Here is a 17,200-nt window from a genome sequence, read left to right as displayed (position 1 = left end):
GACTTCTTGTAAAGTTTGCATCATACAAAAAGCTGATGACTCATAAAACATTATTTTACTTTTTGGAATAAGCTGCTGACATGTAAAGTATCTTCCTTGTGAACTGGGATTTCTAGAGGGAAACTGCCTATGGGCTATTTATTCCTGGCATAAACAGCAAGACTAGCCAGCCCCGTGGGAAGAAGAAACACCCTATAGGTGGCACCCCGTTTTGAAGGTATAAATAGAGATCTGCGGCAACAAACAACCTGCAGTCTGATTCAATATCAAGCTGTGCATCTTGCTTTGGGCTTTGGGTTGGATCTGCAGCTGTCCTCAAAATGAGTTGTAGTATTAAGCAGACAACTGGCTCGCTCAGGGGCAGGACCAGCGGTGGCAGCTGTGTTATTGGTGGCGGTGGTGGTGGTGGAGGAGCACGGATCTCCTCAGTCTCTTCTGGAAGATACACGACTTGTGGGATAGGTGGTAGCCGAGGGTTTTCTGGTAGAAGCTACTGTGGTGGTGTGAGTTACGGAGGAGGACTGAGCACTGGCAGCTTGGTTGGTGGAAACTATGGAGGTGGCTTAGGAGCCGCCGTCCTCGGAGGATGTCCGGGCATTGGATTCAGCGGTGGCAGTGCCCGCTTCGGCGGTGGCATTGGAGGTGGCATTGGTATCGGTCTTGGTGGAGGGGTAGTTGGAGGTGGCTTTGCTGGTGATGGCATTCTTCTTTCTGGTGACGAAAAGGTCACCATGCAGAACCTTAACGACCGCCTGGCTTCTTACCTGGACAAGGTGAGGTGCCTGGAACAAGAAAATGCTGACCTGGAGTGCAGAATCAGGGAGTGGTACGCCAAGCAGGGCCCTTTTTGTGAGCCACGGGACTACAGCTGCTATTATAAAGAGATAGAAGATCTTCAAAACCAGGTAACATCATTTCTCAGCTGCTTTCTCCCTCGGAAGCTTCTCTCACGCCGTTGATTCACAACTTACTGCAGTTATCGAGAGTAACATTTCCTTGTTGTACAACGCTTTTTGTAAACAGACATTAAGACAACTGCCCATAGAAAGCCCTAGAGCTGAAATGTAAAAGTCTTGAGTGCTTGGACTGTTTCCATTGCTTTTATTCATCAGATATATTTGAAAGGGAAAGTGTTAGGTTCACAGAATACAACTTGCTTGGCTCAATAGTCTTTCTGAACTAGATCTGTGCCAAGATGTTTAAATAGATGTATGCCAAGAAAACAACTAAACAAGAAATAAATAATGAGTAACGTGAATTTACATTATGCTGTCACCAGTCTTGCAGATTTCCAGTTCAAAATTATTTCTTTTTTTAAAAATTTTACTCTTTCACACAGAACTGGGATGTATTGGACGTGTAATTAATAACAAGAACAAGGAGAGCATTGCCTGAATGCATTTTGAGTGTGCAATTTAAAATTAAAAACATTTTCCTGCAAAGTGTATTTGGCAAAAATTCTAGGATGTCAATGCACAACGAAGAATAAAGTGAAAAGAATCCAGGAAACAGACAGAATGAGACAGACTTATAATTACGTCTCAGAACAAAGCTTTTGTATCTCTTATCCATGAAAGTGAGATTTAGACTTAAAAGGTTGGGTGGATCGTGGCAGGCTCTGGACAGCACCAATTATAGTTCCCTAGCTGTCTGCATCTGAACTGTGTTTTATAATTTTAATGCCTCCATGGTACTTCCCTCACCCCTGTGACTGCCATGCTCAGCTGCCCCACGCCTGGCAGCCAGCATCAGAGAAGGGAGAGCTCGGGGTCTGCTCTGGGCACACCTGAGCCTGAGGATACAGGGAAGAGATTTCAGGACTGAGTAAAAAACCCTGCTCTTTTCCAGATTGTCTGCGCAACCATAGACAACAACAAGATCATTCTGAACATCGATAACAGCAGGATGACAGCCGATGACTTCCGAGTGAAGTGAGTACCCCCCAGCACCCAGCACCCCTGCCTCTGGCCCCGCGCCCCCACCTAAAGCCTCGCGGCGAGGAGCTCTTGGCCAGGTCCCCTGTGACCCCATGCTCAGGACAGGCTGGAGGCTACGAGGAAAACTCTCATCCAGTGCCTCTGGAGCTGCCTTCACTGGTGGCACTTCCAGGTTGGGGCAACAGCAGGGTTTTGTGCGGAGATCAGAGGTTTGTAGAAAGCAGCTGCAGGGATTCGCAGACAGGGATGGGCGCGGGTTCACCTGAGCTGCCATCCTGGCACACGGTGCCTTGCAGAAGGGAAGCTTTTGTTTTTTTTTCTTGTCGGAGCACGGAAACGCGGTGAGTGACACCTCCGCCCCGGTGAGAAAGCTCCAGAGAAAGTGGATTGAGGGCAGGCTTTGACAGAGCAAGCCCAGATTGCTTTCCCTAGTGTCCTGGGAGGCTAGCTAGGAAACCACTGCAAGAAAGGTGGACGGGCACGTCAAAAAAAAGAGCGGATGGTGGGGTCAGGCTCTGACTACTCTGTCTTGCTTCCTTTCTCTCTCTCAGGTACGAGACGGAGCTGGCCCTTCGCCAGAGCGTGGAGGCTGACATTAACGGCTTACGCCAAGTCCTGGATCAGCTCACTCTCTGCAGGTCTGACCTGGAGGCACAGCTGGAGTCGCTGCGGGAGGAGCTCTGCTGCCTGAAGAAGAACCACGAGGAGGTAGGCTCCTGCTCCTCTCCAGCAAAAAGCGTTAATTGCTAATCGCATCCACCGCTGGCTGTGGATGGGTTTCTCCTCCTCTGCTGCAAGTGATGGATGCAGATGGCGCGCGCCACCCAGGAGCTGAGAACGCCCACCAGAGAGGGGCTCTGCCAGGGGCTCTGCTCTTCCCTACAGGGGAACTAGGCTCTCGCAGTTGTTTTCCTTGTTTTTTTAAAAAAATGATCTGATTTTCTGCAGGAAATGAACTGTCTGAGGAAACAATCGACTGGAGATGTAAGCGTGGAGGTCAATGCCTGCCCTGGCCCAGACCTCAGAAAGATCCTGGAGGAGATGAGGTGCCAATATGAAACACTGATCGAACGCAATCGCAAAGAAGTTGAGGACTGGTATGAGTGTAAGGTGAGCAAATTTATTCAGCTTTGACTTTTCCAGGCAATGCTTCCACACTTATTTAACTTAAGCAAAAACAACAGTATTTGGCACTGATTTCAGCTGACCAAGTGCCACTGGGGACACTGCCACTCTGCCACATGTCATTAAGACTCGAGGCAGGAGCTCTTCACAAAGCAGATGAGGAGTGGGAAGGACTGGACAGTGGCACTATTAGAAGAGGAATTACATGCAGGGTTTACTTCATTAGGATGAGAGACTTCACCCAAACTCTTCCCATTCCGTGTTTTTCACTAGCTCCTCTGCCTTTTCCTTAATCCTCAGCCTGACTCACACTGGAACATTCCCTTAATGTCTTTACACTCGCTTGGTGCTTTGCAGATTGAGGAGGTGAATCGGGAGGTTATTACAAGCGGTCAGGAGGTCGAGACGTGCAACAACCAGGTCACCGAACTGAGACGCCAATTGCAAGCCCTGGAAATCGATCTGCAGGCTCAGCTCAGCCAGGTGGGTGGTGCGCCGCTGCGCAGCTCAGCTGCTGCACGGTTCTGCTTTGGTGGAAGGATCTGTAGTTCAATGCAGTGCTTCCCATGCTGTATTTCTAACACGCCACACGTCTTTCTTCAGAGGGACAACCTGGAAGCATCCCTGGCTGAGACAGAGTGTCGCTACAACAACCACCTTGCTGAGCTCCAGAGCCAGATCACGTGCGTGGAGCAGCAGCTGGCCGACCTGCGCGCGGAAATGGAGTGCCAGAACCAAGAGTACAAGATCCTGCTGGACGTCAAGTGCCGCCTGGAGCAGGAGATCCATACGTACCGCTGCCTGCTGGAGGGCGGCCAGCAGGACCTCATGTGAGTATCCTCGAGACACACCAAGAGACACGATAGCCATGTCCTGGGTACTTTAAAACAACCTCAAAGTGAGCTACGGGTGGGGGCTTTCTTCCAGCTCCTTTCCCTTCCTCACTTATTTGGGCTGATTGGAAGACAGCGGGGATGATCTGCTTCCCTACCCTGCGCCAGGCATTGCCAGGAGAAGAGAGCTCCCTGCAGCTTCCTGCCCATTTTATGCCCAAGAGGAAAACAGATTGAGAGCAGAAGGGTCAACGAACAAACCGTACTTCTGATTTATCTGACAAATCCTTCACTAAATGTCACTTTCTTGTCCCCACAGTCAGCAAGGAGGAATCAGTCAATCGTCAGGGCTAGGAGGAGGAGTTGCAAGAACAGGTGGAATAGGAGGAGGAGGTATCATTAGAACAAGCCACACTTACACTTCGTCTTCCCAGATGCCATCTTGTGCAGCTGCGGAGATACAAGGTAAGCACTGCAACACGGCAAGACTTCCACAGTCCTCTCCTTCCTAGCGCAACACGGACAGGCAGCAACAAAGGTCTTTCCAATGCAGTTTATAGGGGGTATTTATTGTTTTATTGTGAGGCTACTGGGAAAGGCAGAGGAGTGGCTACAGAGAGCGCTTTCAGGAATCAGGCAGTAGCTGTCAGTCTGCTAGGAAGCACAAGAACTGCAAAAAGTGAGGAGGAAGAAGAGGGAGAGACAGGAGGAGAGAGCCAGCGAAGGCAAGCCGCAGACAGGCAGAGAACACAGAGGAAGGACCAGCATGAAATCTAGGGCAAAGGGAGAGCAGGAGAAAGGAGCGCCCTGAAAACTGAAAAAGAAGCAGGAACAATGGGGATTTGGGTAGAAAATTACTAGTACTGTTTCAGGGGGAAACTTCCAGCCAAACTGAAAGCAAAATACATGACCGTGGTGGCAGCTGACCCACCAGAATGGGTGTGAGCAGGGGCACGGAGCTGGTGGGGACCCTGGTGCCGCTCCCTCATCCCGGTGGCTGCGGGTGCAGGGTCTGCAGCTCCCACCTTTGGCACCCCTGTGTAAAAGGGCAGCCTCGGAGCACATCGGTCCCCGACAAGCAGGCAGCAACCGGGCCTTTCTGGGAAGGGCCGGTATTTATCTGAAATTCCAGCTGAGCTGGCTTGTGAGATGATCGTGCTGCGTATGTGTGTGGCATGACAGCGCGGGAAAGAATCTGTTCTTGCTTTAAACAAAGTAATGTTTTCTTTGATCTCTCCAGTGCCTTGCAGAAGGATTTGTGATTAAGCAGAGAAATGAGAGTGTACAACAAGAGATCCCTGCAGCAGAGCCATGGATAAAGAGAGAGAATATTTACTGTATGCCTCTGCAAAGAGCAAGGAACGTGCTCTTCTGTATTACTCAGCGGTGCTAAGCAATGTGTCAGAGGGATGAGCAGAGCGCTGGGCCACATTCTGCTTTATTTTGCTATTTGCTTTTTCCAGTCTGTATTGCTGCGTGTGCCCAGCCACCATGACTACTACTGGGGTTAACCAGTACTATGATCACTCATGTACCTGCTGGTGAAAAACCTTCTCTAATAAAACCTTGCTTCTGCCTGATGCAATCAACAAACCCGTGTCTGCAAACTGAGTTCTTTTAGCAAAGCAGGGGCCGGTCCGGGTGCAAACCACATCCCCGGCCAGGCCTGTCAGCCTCTGCAATGGCCCCAGCAGCAGAAGCTGCGAAGCCACACGCAAGGGGCTCCAGAAATGGTTGGGATCTGCTCCACGGGGAGCAAAGCGGCTTTGGCAGCGGGAGCCAGAGAGCGGCCTCGCGGACCTCGCAGGGCTCGGGCAGCTCCTCCCGGGCAGCCCCTGCAGGCAGATGCCTGCGTTCCTCCCGCAGAGTGCTTTGCTAAAGCACAATTACAGAAAAGTATATAGGAGAATAAAGAGAACTGGCAGAAAGTCAGTGATGGGACAGGTAGAGAGTGCCTCAGCCCCGGGTGGTGCGTCTGGGCTGTGCCCGCTCACACTTCACCATCCAGCCCGGAGATCTTGGTCCCACAACTGATTTAATTTCTGCTGAGATGGCTTCTGCCCAGACCCAGCCCTTTCATATTACAGGCACCTTCCCACTGAGAAAAGGAGTGGTGGCAAAAAGTTAATTTCCTACCTATTCTCACTTGGGGACTGAGTCACTGACCAGGCGTCCTTCTGTTTCAAGCAGTTTCAACCCGAGCATCAGAAACTGCCGAAGGAGCACCTTTACGCTTATCACACCTTCTTTGCAGAACCGGAGGGGGCAGGATGGGGGCTGAAAAAGTGCAGCTCAGCAGAGAGTACGATAGAGAAAAAAGCCAGCTAGAGTCTTTCGATACACACAGCCATTATTTCTTAAACCTCACATGCAAAGATCACCCCCTCCTCTGCCCCCAAAGAGCAGAGGTAGCTGGTGCTGAGTCAGTGCGGGCGGGCAGCGTGCGTGTGTCCTGACGCTGACCTGGGCAGAAAAGCGAGGGCAGCAGTTTGGTAACTCAGCCCTGCAGCTCTTTTGGTGGGTGCAGCCACGGGCATCGTCTGAGGCAAGCTTACGGGGTCAGTCTGCATTTGGGGAATTTTCAGTTAAAAGCCATTAGGAGCTGGAGGAGGTTTTGAGGATTACCCTGTTTGTTGGACCAGAAAACCCCGCAGTGACTGGTTTTATGCGCTCACTCCACCCCGCAGGTTTACAGCTAAAGCACTGGCCACGGTTGCTTTCACTTCTGGAGCACTGCGATGTGGCTGTTACGGAAAGAGTGACACTCACAGGGTGACTTGGCAAGGCAACCCCCACCTGGTAATTCCTTTGCTGTCCCAAGCTGGAGATTACGAAGCAGTCATCCTCACGGGGAGAAAGAGAAAGGGTATAAAGACAGAAACGCTTCAGGACCACATGTACAGTCTAGTGTGGCACTCTTTTCTAGCCTCCCCTCTTATACAGAAATTGATTTCTCTGTTGCTACAGAAATAGATTTAACACTACCTGGAACCTTCCAGGCCAGTAGCCTCTCAAAGGCTCACAGGCAGCAAGTGGCTGAAGAAATTCCACCATCAGTGTGTCAGGGAGGTGAAGGATGCCCTTCTCCTGCTGTAGAAGTGCATGGAGAGATGAGTAAGTGGTAGTTATTTGATTTTATCTATGAGACACTAAAACCATTACTATCCGGCGGCTAGAGCATAATAACAAATAAAAAGAAATAAGAAAATTCAGCACTGGAACAACTGCAAAATGACACAGAACAGCTGCCATCAGTAGATGTTTTTAAACCAAGACTCTAAATCAAGTCTTCTTTAAAGACAAGTTCCAGTCCTAGGGAAAGTCTCGGACTTGATGCAGGAATCCCTTGGTAGACGTGTATGGCATGTGCTTCCCAGCAGATTGAGAGAGAGACTTATCGTGGTTATAATGGAAACTTTCCAGTGGTTGGACTCCTCTGTGTATATCCCAGTTGCTCTCAGAGCTCCAGCTGAGAAGAAGTTGGAAGGACTTCCTTCCACGTTCCTTTCCCTTTGTATTCTCCTGCCTTGTTCAGTGCAAAGACAGACATAACCCCTTTCTTGGCCTTAGTAAGTGTCCTTTCTGGTCTTGACCTTTCCCAATCTGCCAGTCTTCCTCTAATAATACAAGGGCATTGTACAGACACGCTTCCAGTTTTCAGTCTTCTGGAAACTCCGGGCTACCCCCAAAGGAGAAAAGCTTGCTACTTTCTTCTGGGAGCCCCAGCTGACTCCCACCAGCTGGGGAGCCTCCTTCTCTTGTGACCTGCTACTGACATCTAGCTGCTCCGTCGGATTCCCTGTACTCACATCAAAGGCCTTCCCACCCGGCGCACAAGGTCCGGCAGGAACAACGCACGCACTTTCACAAAGGAGCTGTCCTAAATTCCTGAGAGGTGAAAGAGACCTAATGACACGGGCTGCAGGACTCCAATGATCCTGAGGTTATGCCTATGCCTCTGGAAAGCCTCCAGGGACCTACAGACTCAGATCCTAAGACACCGGACCTACGAGTCGGGATGCGTCTGGGAAGCCGCTCATGAGAAGGTGGCTTGGGATAAACAGTTCCCCAGCAGCAACCACCCTGGAAACAACCCATACATTAGGGAGCTGCAAATTATGGAGCTGCGAGCCTTGGGCTGGAAATTACATTTCCATGAGATTTCCATACTTCTTTGTGCCACGCAGACTAGACCCAGGAAGCTTATGAGCGCACACAACTGAATGAAAATAAGGAGGGAAAGCTTAGGGTTGTTTTTTTTTTAAGGGATCTTCAGAGCAGTGATTTCATTTTATCTCAGCTTAACTAGCGCACCCGTTCCCTGAAGAAAAAAAGGAAAAATAGCAAAACAGAGGGCAAGAGCGCTCCACGCAAGGATCCTGGGCAGAGGCACAAAGAGGAGGGTCCGAGGGGAAGGTCCCCCCGAGGACCAGCGTGCTCCCAGGGGCAGGAGCCATCCTCTCTGCAGCAATTACCACAATAAGCATGTAGACGTCCTCCGCTCCCACAAAGGCATAAGTCCCATGTTTCTGCCTGCATTATTCTGATGTGCTAAAATGATAACTGTGAAGGAGAGGAAGGAATGTGTGCTCACTCAGGAAAGATGCTTGCTGCAGACAGCTATTGGGAAACTCCTGAGGAATCATACGCAGGACAGGCAAAGCTTCAAGCAATGCAACATTACATCAGTTTCGGTTCATTCCTACCACCACACCCTGACTCCAATTATGCTCTCTAGTCCTAGTAATGAAATTCAGATATTCCTTTCTATGCACAGTAACTTTTTATTAAAGTTTTTACCTATTCTTAGCTTGGCTCCTTTGCATTTAGGCACTGCGCAGAGCACACGGTGGAAGGAAGGGCAGGCTGACATTCGGGCACTGCAGACGGATCCAGGAGACCTGGGTTCAGCTTCCGCAGACTCTGCCAGAGGCGTGCTCCTCGTCTCTGAGTAAAGCACTTGGAGCAAGTGCCTCCACAACTCTGTCTCCAGCCTACTTGGAGATATCACAGGAATACTGCCAGCTTTCACTGCTGGCACAGTGACATCCAAGGATGCAGAGATAAGAGGAGGCATCCTTACAAAGGAATAACTAGAGCAAGAGCAATAAGTGATGGTAAAATCCACGAATACTGGGACACTTCAGTCCTTCAGTAAATGGGATTATTTACTTGCCATAACAGCTACACCAATCTGCTGTCCTGACGTGGAGTGGGGATGTGAGCAGGAGTTTCATCTCACTTGTTCTCTGGGGAAGCAGGCTTGGAGAATTTCCTACAGGGAACGGTTAGTTTCAGGGAGCCGTGGAATGCCTGCCTCTTGCTCAACGGTGGCTAAAAACAGGTTCTCCCTACAGAGAAGGCCATTGCACTTGTGTCTTAGCCAAATATCTCAGGAAAATGAGCTTAGCCTGGATATTTTGATGTTAGACGAGTGGAAGGATTTTTGCTTTTTTCTTTCTCTGCCTAGCTAAGATTTGGAGACATTAGGGTTAGAGAAGAACCTCTGGTTTTATTTAATCCTTCTTTTCCAAACCAGTCCAGAACTGTAGTGGGTAACAATAGCTCCGCCAGCTTCATCAGCAATTCTGTCTTCATATTTCCTAGAACAGTGGTCTCAAACGTCTCAGAAGCATGTAGCACATATTGACAGAGACATTGCCCATGGGATGTTTCCAGCCCCATTCAGTGTTTAAAAAAAAAAAAAAAAATCTTTCACTGAGTGGCAGGACAATGTTTAAAGTCCTAGGATGCTATTTTATGCTTTCCATATAAAGAAGCAAACCCTTTGTGAACTGCCGGAGAGCCCAAATCACAAATGAAGAATCTTTCGTCCGTGGCCATTACGAGCCCATTCCACAGCGTCACGTCTCTTAGCTGAGTTTTTGGGAATTGTTATTTCGCCATTGAAGAGATTTAAAGGTTAATCTTTCTGCCTCTGATCTTTCCACAAAGTTCTTACATCATTCCTCATACATCATTCGAGAGTCAAACTTCGTATGTATTTTTTCTTTTTCATCTTACATATTCAAACATCAGCACCCTGTAAGAAAACTGCTTATTCAACTCAAAATAAGATGAAAATAAATTAATGAGAGATAAAGAGCTCTTTGATGCAATAACCTTTAATGATTTCTTCCTGGTATATAATTTAGGACAGTGTTTTTCCTGGCTTAATGTTGTAAAGTTTGCATCATAAACAAAAAGCTGATGATTCATAAAACATTATTGCTAATGTATTTTTGAAATAAGCAAGAGACATGTAAAGTATCTTCCTTGTCTATGGGGAATCTTGAAAGGAAACTTCCCTTTGAGAAATTATTCTTGGCACCAATGGCTAGAGTAGCCAGCCTTATGGGAAGAGGAGCCAGTGGTGACACCCACTGTGGAAGGTATAAATAGAGTTTCGTGGCAGCGGACAACTCGCAGTCTGATTCAATATCAAGCTGTGCAACTTGCTTTGGGCTTCTGCTTGCATTTCCAACTGCTGTCGCCATGAGTTGCAACATTAAGGAGACTATTACTGTGTCTAGCAAAGGCAGGAGCAGTGGTGGCAGCTGTATCATTGGTGGTGGTGGTGGAGCACGGATTTCTTCCTATGGGATAGGCAGTGGCAGAGGCTTTTCTGGAAGGAGCTACTGCGGTGGAGTGAATTATGGAGGGGGACTGAGTGTTGGTAGCTTGGCTGGTGGGAGCTATGGAGGTGGCAACTGCTATGGCAATGGCCTCGGGTTTGGCCTTGGAGGCGGTGTGGTTGTTGGTGGTCTTGGTGGCGACTGTTTGCTTTCATCCTGCGATGAGAAGGTGACCATGCAAAACCTCAACGATCGCCTGGCTTCCTATCTGGACAAGGTGAAGTGCTTGGAGAAGGAAAATGCTGAACTGGAATGCAGAATCAGAGAGTGGTACGCTACACAGGGCCTCTCCTGCGAGCCCCGGGACTACAGCTGCTATTACAAAGAAATTGAAGACCTTCAGAATCAGGTAATCCCATTTTCCAGTTGTTCCTGTCATTGTTAAGGTTCATTTCTTATTTTGCATCTAGAACTTACTGCAATTGTTTAAGATATTTTTACTGCTGTAAAATGTCTTTGCAAATCATAAATTGTAGCAATTTCCTCTGTGACACTGTTGAGTATGAGTGAGTATCAAAGACGCATACTGCAGGGTGACATAGGTAGGATAATACTCTTTAAAAGGAAGAAGGATGCCTTGTTACGCTGTGTTTTGGCTGTACAGTTTAATATTACCAACTGTGCTCTGATGAAATGCAGTGGTGTCAGCCCTGTAGAAAGGCAAAGCGATGAGAACTGTAGAGCAAGAGGAAAGCACACATAGCAAATGCTGTATCAAACAAAGCATTATAAATGCTATGTGAAAAAAGTTGAGTATTTAAAATTGCCTGTTGTTTGCAGTGGTGGCACAAAGAGCCTGATACTAATATGCCCCCAGTGAAAGCTGCAGATGATCTTTAGGTTTAAAGGTACCTTCCAACTGCCCTCCCTGAAAATCCTTAAGCTTGAAGTCAAGAACAAGCCACCCTAAATGTCAGCTGAGCTTTGATGTCTCAAGGAAGGTTCTTTATGCTCACCTCTTTGTGAAGCATCGTTGGAACTTTCCTTTCACACCTTGAAACTGGGAATTCCCCTCTCACAGCTCTCTAACTCGCATCCTCTCTTCTTTACTGCCTGCTAGTCAAGGAGGCACAGCAACCTCCTGCAGCTGCTCTGCTCAAGGAACAAAGCAATTTAAGTAGAAAGGTGATGGAAAAAGGAAATTGTAAAGAGCTAATATCTAACTGTGCCCTAGATACACCTGTAGACTACTGCAGCAGAGAGAAGGGAGCCATCTCTCATGCTCTGCTCTCTTCCAGATTGTCTGCGCAACCATTGATAACAACAAGATCATTCTGGACATTGATAACAGCAGGATGGCTGCTGATGACTTCCGTGTGAAGTGAGTGCCCCTCCATGCCGATGCACCCCGTTGCCTCCTCCCTGCTCCTTCGCATCCCACTCGCGGAGCCCCAGCTCACCCCATGCAGAGACTGCAGACAAGTCTCCTGCAACACATTAGGGCAGGATGGAGTGATGAAAGGCATTTTGCTCTTGGTCATCAGACATCCCATAATTAGTATTCTTGGGTAAAACATTGGGCAATGGTGTTTGGTGGTTAGGGCCTGGGACTGACACTGCAGGGAGTGGCCCGTAGTGGTATACTGGGTGCATTTCCATCACAGACCAGTGCAGATCGGGATCACCAAAGCAGAAATGCAGCTGGGTGAGTGATACCAAACACAGAGAAGGGGGAGAAAGACAGATGGGGAAAAATAGCTGGCACATAACAGACACCAAGTGCAGGGCAGAAATCTAACACACAGTGCATCCAGCTTAGCCAGCAAAGCGAGGTACAGAGCAGGCAGATGGGAAGAGGAGATTTTTGCAGAAGCTGAGTGCGCGTGAGATGTTCCAGTTCTGATTTTCTGCCTTTTTTTCCTTTTTTTTTTTTTTTTTTCACAAACCAGGTACGAGACGGAGCTGGCCCTTCGCCAGAGCGTGGAGGCTGACATTAACGGCTTACGCCAAGTCCTGGATCAGCTCACTCTCTGCAGGTCTGACCTGGAGGCACAGCTGGAGTCGCTGCGGGAGGAGCTCTGCTGCCTGAAGAAGAACCACGAGGAGGTAGGCTCCTGCTCCTCTAGGAGCACCACAGCCCTGGCATACAAGGTTTTGCCTACAAGATCTGAATGTAGAAGTAAAGATGAGCCGATCCATACCACAGCTTTCCCATCAAACAGGTCTGGGGTTCAGACCTGCCTGCCTGCTGGGTGGTGCAGGAGCTCAGGCCGAGGCAGCTGCTCCTCTCTGGGACTGGCACTGGGAGAGCCAGAGGGGGTGAAAGTTGCTGCTGACTGCAGTGGGTGAGAAAAGAGATTACCCAACAGATTTGTCGGGGAAAACACTTGCACCATCTTTCAGTGGTTCACAGCCACAGCTGGGAGGCATGCCAGGCAGGGAGCGCTGTTCTCAGCCACCGAGCTCTGCTCTTCTATGCTGTTTTAAAAGCCAAAATGTGTCTGATCTGGGTTATATTTCCAGGAAATGAATTGTCTGAGGAAACAATCGACTGGAGATGTGAGTGTGGAGGTCAATGCCTGCCCTGGACCAGATCTCAGGCAAATCTTGGAGGATTTGAGATGCCAGTATGAAACACTGATAGCGCGCAACCGCAAGGAAGTTGAGGATTGGTACGAGTGCAAGGTAAGCGACACACGCCTGCTGTGAAACGAACCGACGAGCACATTTCAGAGCACAGGAGCATTTCAGAAAACAGACACAGAGAAAATAAGCAGTTGCCCTTTGCGATGAAGCCCAGGCTCAGCACTCATTCACACCCTGTGTTCCACAGGAGACCCGGGCCTGTCTGACCAGTTTGCTATGCCCCATCTGGAACGGCAGCATTTGCCGCGAGGCCTTGTGGTGTGGTGTTGGAACTGAAATACCCCACATTTGGATTAAAGAGACTTAATAGCCATGAGGTTAATGCGATTTGTAAAAGAGCAAGCAGTTGAAGACGGCGGTTAACGCCCAGTTCACAGGGAACTCACCGTGCTCACTTTTGGTTTTGCTAGCTGCTCACTGTATTCTGTTTCAGTAAAAGAAATCCAAATTACACAGATGCACTCTGAAGGTCTTTACACTCGCTTGGTGCTTTGCAGATTGAGGAGGTGAATCGGGAGGTTATTACAAGCGGTCAGGAGGTCGAGACGTGCAACAACCAGGTCACCGAACTGAGACGCCAATTGCAAGCCCTGGAAATCGATCTGCAGGCTCAGCTCAGCCAGGTGGGTGGTGTGCTCTCCTACAGCTGTGACAGGGTTCTGGTGAATAACTCTTCCAGGATACGGGTGAATAACTCTTCCATTTCTGCACTGGAAATAATAAGCTCCGTAGTGACATTTAAATGAATCTTGTTTCTTTGTTTGGTTGTCCTGCTTACCAGAGGAATAATCTGGAATCCTCTCTGGCTGAGACCGAGTGCCAGTACAACACACTCCTCGGGGAGCTACAGAACCAGATCACGTGCGTGGAGCAGCAATTGGCTGAAATTAGGGCGGAAATAGAGTGCCAGAACCAGGAGTACAAGACCCTCCTGGATGTCAAGTGCCGTTTGGAGCAGGAGATTCAGACCTACCGCTGCTTGTTGGAAGGCGGACAGCAGGACCTTATGTACGTAAATCCCTGAATCTTTTACAGAATAAAGGAAAATATCAAGGATCTGAATTATGGATTTGGAATCTGACACCACATTTGGCCCATCTTAATGTTTTCGCTGAGATGACAAAGCTGTCTCATGAGCAGCCTTACTATGAAGTCTGAACTAAAAGTTACTCCTCGGGATCTGCAAAGCAAAGAAACCAAATCTTCCAGCCCTGTAGCTATTAGCATTATGTTAGCGTTTGTCACCATCTCTTTTCTGTAATAAGATGGGTGAGAGCTGCTAGAACAAAATTAATTGCAATGCTTTGCCATTTCCATGGCAAAAGGGGGCACAAATGGAAAGCAAAATGAAAAAACAGAGCATTGTGTAAAATACTCAGCCATTTCTAACCCCTGTAAAGACATAGTCTGACACTTTATGCCCTCGGTAGTGCCAAATAACTTTCTAAAACTGCCTATTTCTTTCACCAAATTTCTCCCACTAGTCACGGAGGAGGAATCGGAGTAGGAACTGGCGTAGGAGGAGGAGTCATTAGGACAAGCCACACCTATACTACAACTTCATCTTCCCACTGCCAGCCGCAAGTCCCACCCTGCAAGACCGGAGACATACAGGGTAAGAGTCTGGTTTCCACAAAAAGAAAACATTTTTTTCCAGTTTGTTCCTTAGTAGTAAGGCCAGGAGGCAACGCAATCTGCTAAGACATTATTAATGCACTCCCAGAGAGTTACTGTGCTGCAGGTATGGGATGTTATGGTGGATCTAACTACAGTGCAAAATCGGCAGTGTCACTAAGAAATATGTTAAGCAGAGCTCTGACGGAAACGGAGCAGCAGAAAGCAGATGAGAGACAGGAGGGAGCAGCAGGACTAGGAGGAGAAAGCTGGGAGAGACATAGGGAAAAGATCTGGAAGTAAAGCAGAAGACAGCCAAACAGGGCTTGGCCAACGGGTCTGCCACTGTAACTCAAGTCTGAAACTTTGTCACTGCAAATTCCCAACAAAACACAATTATTTAGGGAATTTCTGGGTTTCCCTGGGTTGTCTGCCACCTCCTTAACAAAGTCTGCTCTTGAAATAAGGGCACTACACAGCCTAATTTTTGTTGTTATTCGAGAGATCTTGTCTCTGTCCGAATCAAAATAATGTTTCTCATTTTTTTCCTCCAGTGACCTGCAGGAGAATTTGTGATTGAGGATGCATGGACTAGAAGGTGACGTACAGAGAACCCCACAGACAAAACAGGAACACTCGCTGTTCACTGCACGCCTCTATGGAGAGAAAGTAGAAGTAATTGTGCGACGCTTTGCCATGTATCTCAGGGGGCCTGGCAGGGGCCTCCCTTTTGTCTGTTCTGCTACTTCTGTTCTGTAATGCTGCAATCCCTAGAAGTTACTTGAGTTAGTCAGGATCACTCACGTACCTGCTGGTGAAAAACCTTCTCTAATAAAACTTTGCTTCTGCCTGATGCAATCAACAAACCCGTGTCTGCAAACTGAGTTCCTTTAGCAAAGCAGGGGCCGGTCCGGGTGCAAACCACATCCCCCCAGGCCTGTCAGCCTCTGCAATGGCCCCAGCAGCAGAAGCTGCGAAGCCACACGCAAGGGGCCCCAGAAACGGTTGGGATCTGCTCCACGGGGAGCAAAGCGGCTTTGGCAGCGGGAGCCAGAGAGCGGCCTCGCAGACCTCGCAGGGCTCGGGCAGCTCCTCCCGGGCAGCTCCTGCGGGCAGATCACAGAATCAGGGAACGGTTTGGGTTGGAAGGGGCCTTAAATCTCATCTAACTCCAACCCTGCCGTGGCAGGAACGCCACCCACCGGATCAGGTTGGCCGAGGCCCACCCAGCCTGGCCTTGAGCCCCTCCTGGGATGGAGCAGCACAGCCTCTCCGTGCAGCCCGTCCCAGCGCCTCACTACCCTTACAGTGAAGAATTCCTCCTGATGCCCAGTCTGAACCTAGCCCCTTTAAGACCAAGAGCCTGAAACGAGTGAAAAACCCCTGCGGGAAAAGCAGATGACCCCAAAGCCCATTTCACAGCCCACGCCAGCACAGCACGAACACGTCTCAGGCCTACAGACGTGTAAAAAGACTTCGGGGTGGCCGAGAAATTAAGAAATAAAAAAAAAAACGAAAAACTCGGAGCCCAAACCCAGGGCGTTTCCCCCAAAGCTGCAGCTCGGCGACCCCTGGCGGCGCGGCCGGGGAGGCGCGGGCAGGAGCGGCGGGCACGCGCACACGGGCACGCGCACACGGGCACGCGCACACGGGCACGCGCACACGGGCACGCGCACACGGGCACGGCTCGGCTCGGCCCGGCTCCGCCAGGGGTCAGCCGTTCGCTGCAGGAGGCCCGGCCGGCTCCGGAGGGCCGGGGCCGGTGGCGGCCGGCAGCCGCAGTGGCCGGGCGGGCGGTGCCGGTGGGCGATGAAATCGGGGCGTGATACCGGGCATTAACGCCCGGCGATACCCGAATTGCCACGTGGAGCGCTCGGGAAGGGGGGTGCTGGCCGGCCAGGCCCCCAGCACGCAGGAGGGACGCGTCCCCAGATGTCCCCAGGTGTCCCCACGCATCCTCATGCATCCCCACGACATCCCCAGGTGTCCCCACGACATCCCCAGGTGTCCCCAGGTGTCCCCACGACATCCCCAGGTGTCCCCACAATGTCCCCACGTATCCCCAGATGTCCCCACAACATCCCCACTTGTCCCCAGGTGTCCCCACGACATGCCCAGGTGTCCCCACAACGTCCCCGTGTGTCCCCAGGTGTCCCCACGACATCCCCAGGTGTCCCCACAATGTCCCCACGTGTCCCCAGGTGTCCCCACGACATCCCCAGGTGTCCCCACAACGTCCCCGTGTGTCCCCAGGTGTCCCCACGACATCCCCAGGTGTCCCCACAACATCCCCACGTGTCCCCAGGTGTCCCCACGACATCCCCAGGTGTCCCCACAACATCCCCACGTGTCCCCAGGTGTCCCCACGACATCCCCAGGTGTCCCCACAACATCCCCACGTGTCCCCAGGTGTCCCCACGACATCCCCAGGTGTCCCCACAATGTCCCCACGTGTCCCCAGGTGTCCCCA

The 17,200-nt window shown here is 50.0% G+C and overlaps 1 protein-coding gene across 1 annotated transcript; it reads left to right on the top strand.

Moving 5' to 3' along the window:
- Window positions 1-246: 246 nt before the first annotated feature.
- Window positions 247-15,596, top strand: LOC310885886 (uncharacterized protein). The gene is made up of 16 exons (XM_083809687.1): window positions 247-905; window positions 1,849-1,931; window positions 2,489-2,645; window positions 2,886-3,047; window positions 3,420-3,545; window positions 3,666-3,892; window positions 4,215-4,360; window positions 6,839-6,951; window positions 10,298-10,879; window positions 11,769-11,851; window positions 12,420-12,576; window positions 12,994-13,155; window positions 13,614-13,739; window positions 13,898-14,124; window positions 14,601-14,731; window positions 15,285-15,596. Exons 1-16 carry the CDS (start codon window positions 321-323, stop codon window positions 15,308-15,310), a joined length of 3,093 nt encoding a protein of 1,030 aa, XP_083665813.1. The 5' UTR covers window positions 247-320; the 3' UTR covers window positions 15,311-15,596.
- The last annotated feature ends 1,604 nt before the right edge of the window (window positions 15,597-17,200 follow it).

The sequence above is a fragment of the Anser anser genome (genome assembly GCF_964211835.1).
Source record: "Anser anser genome assembly, chromosome: 23".
In the NCBI taxonomy this organism is placed as follows: domain Eukaryota; kingdom Metazoa; phylum Chordata; class Aves; order Anseriformes; family Anatidae; genus Anser; species Anser anser.
This window is presented reverse-complemented; position numbering and strand designations above follow the sequence as displayed.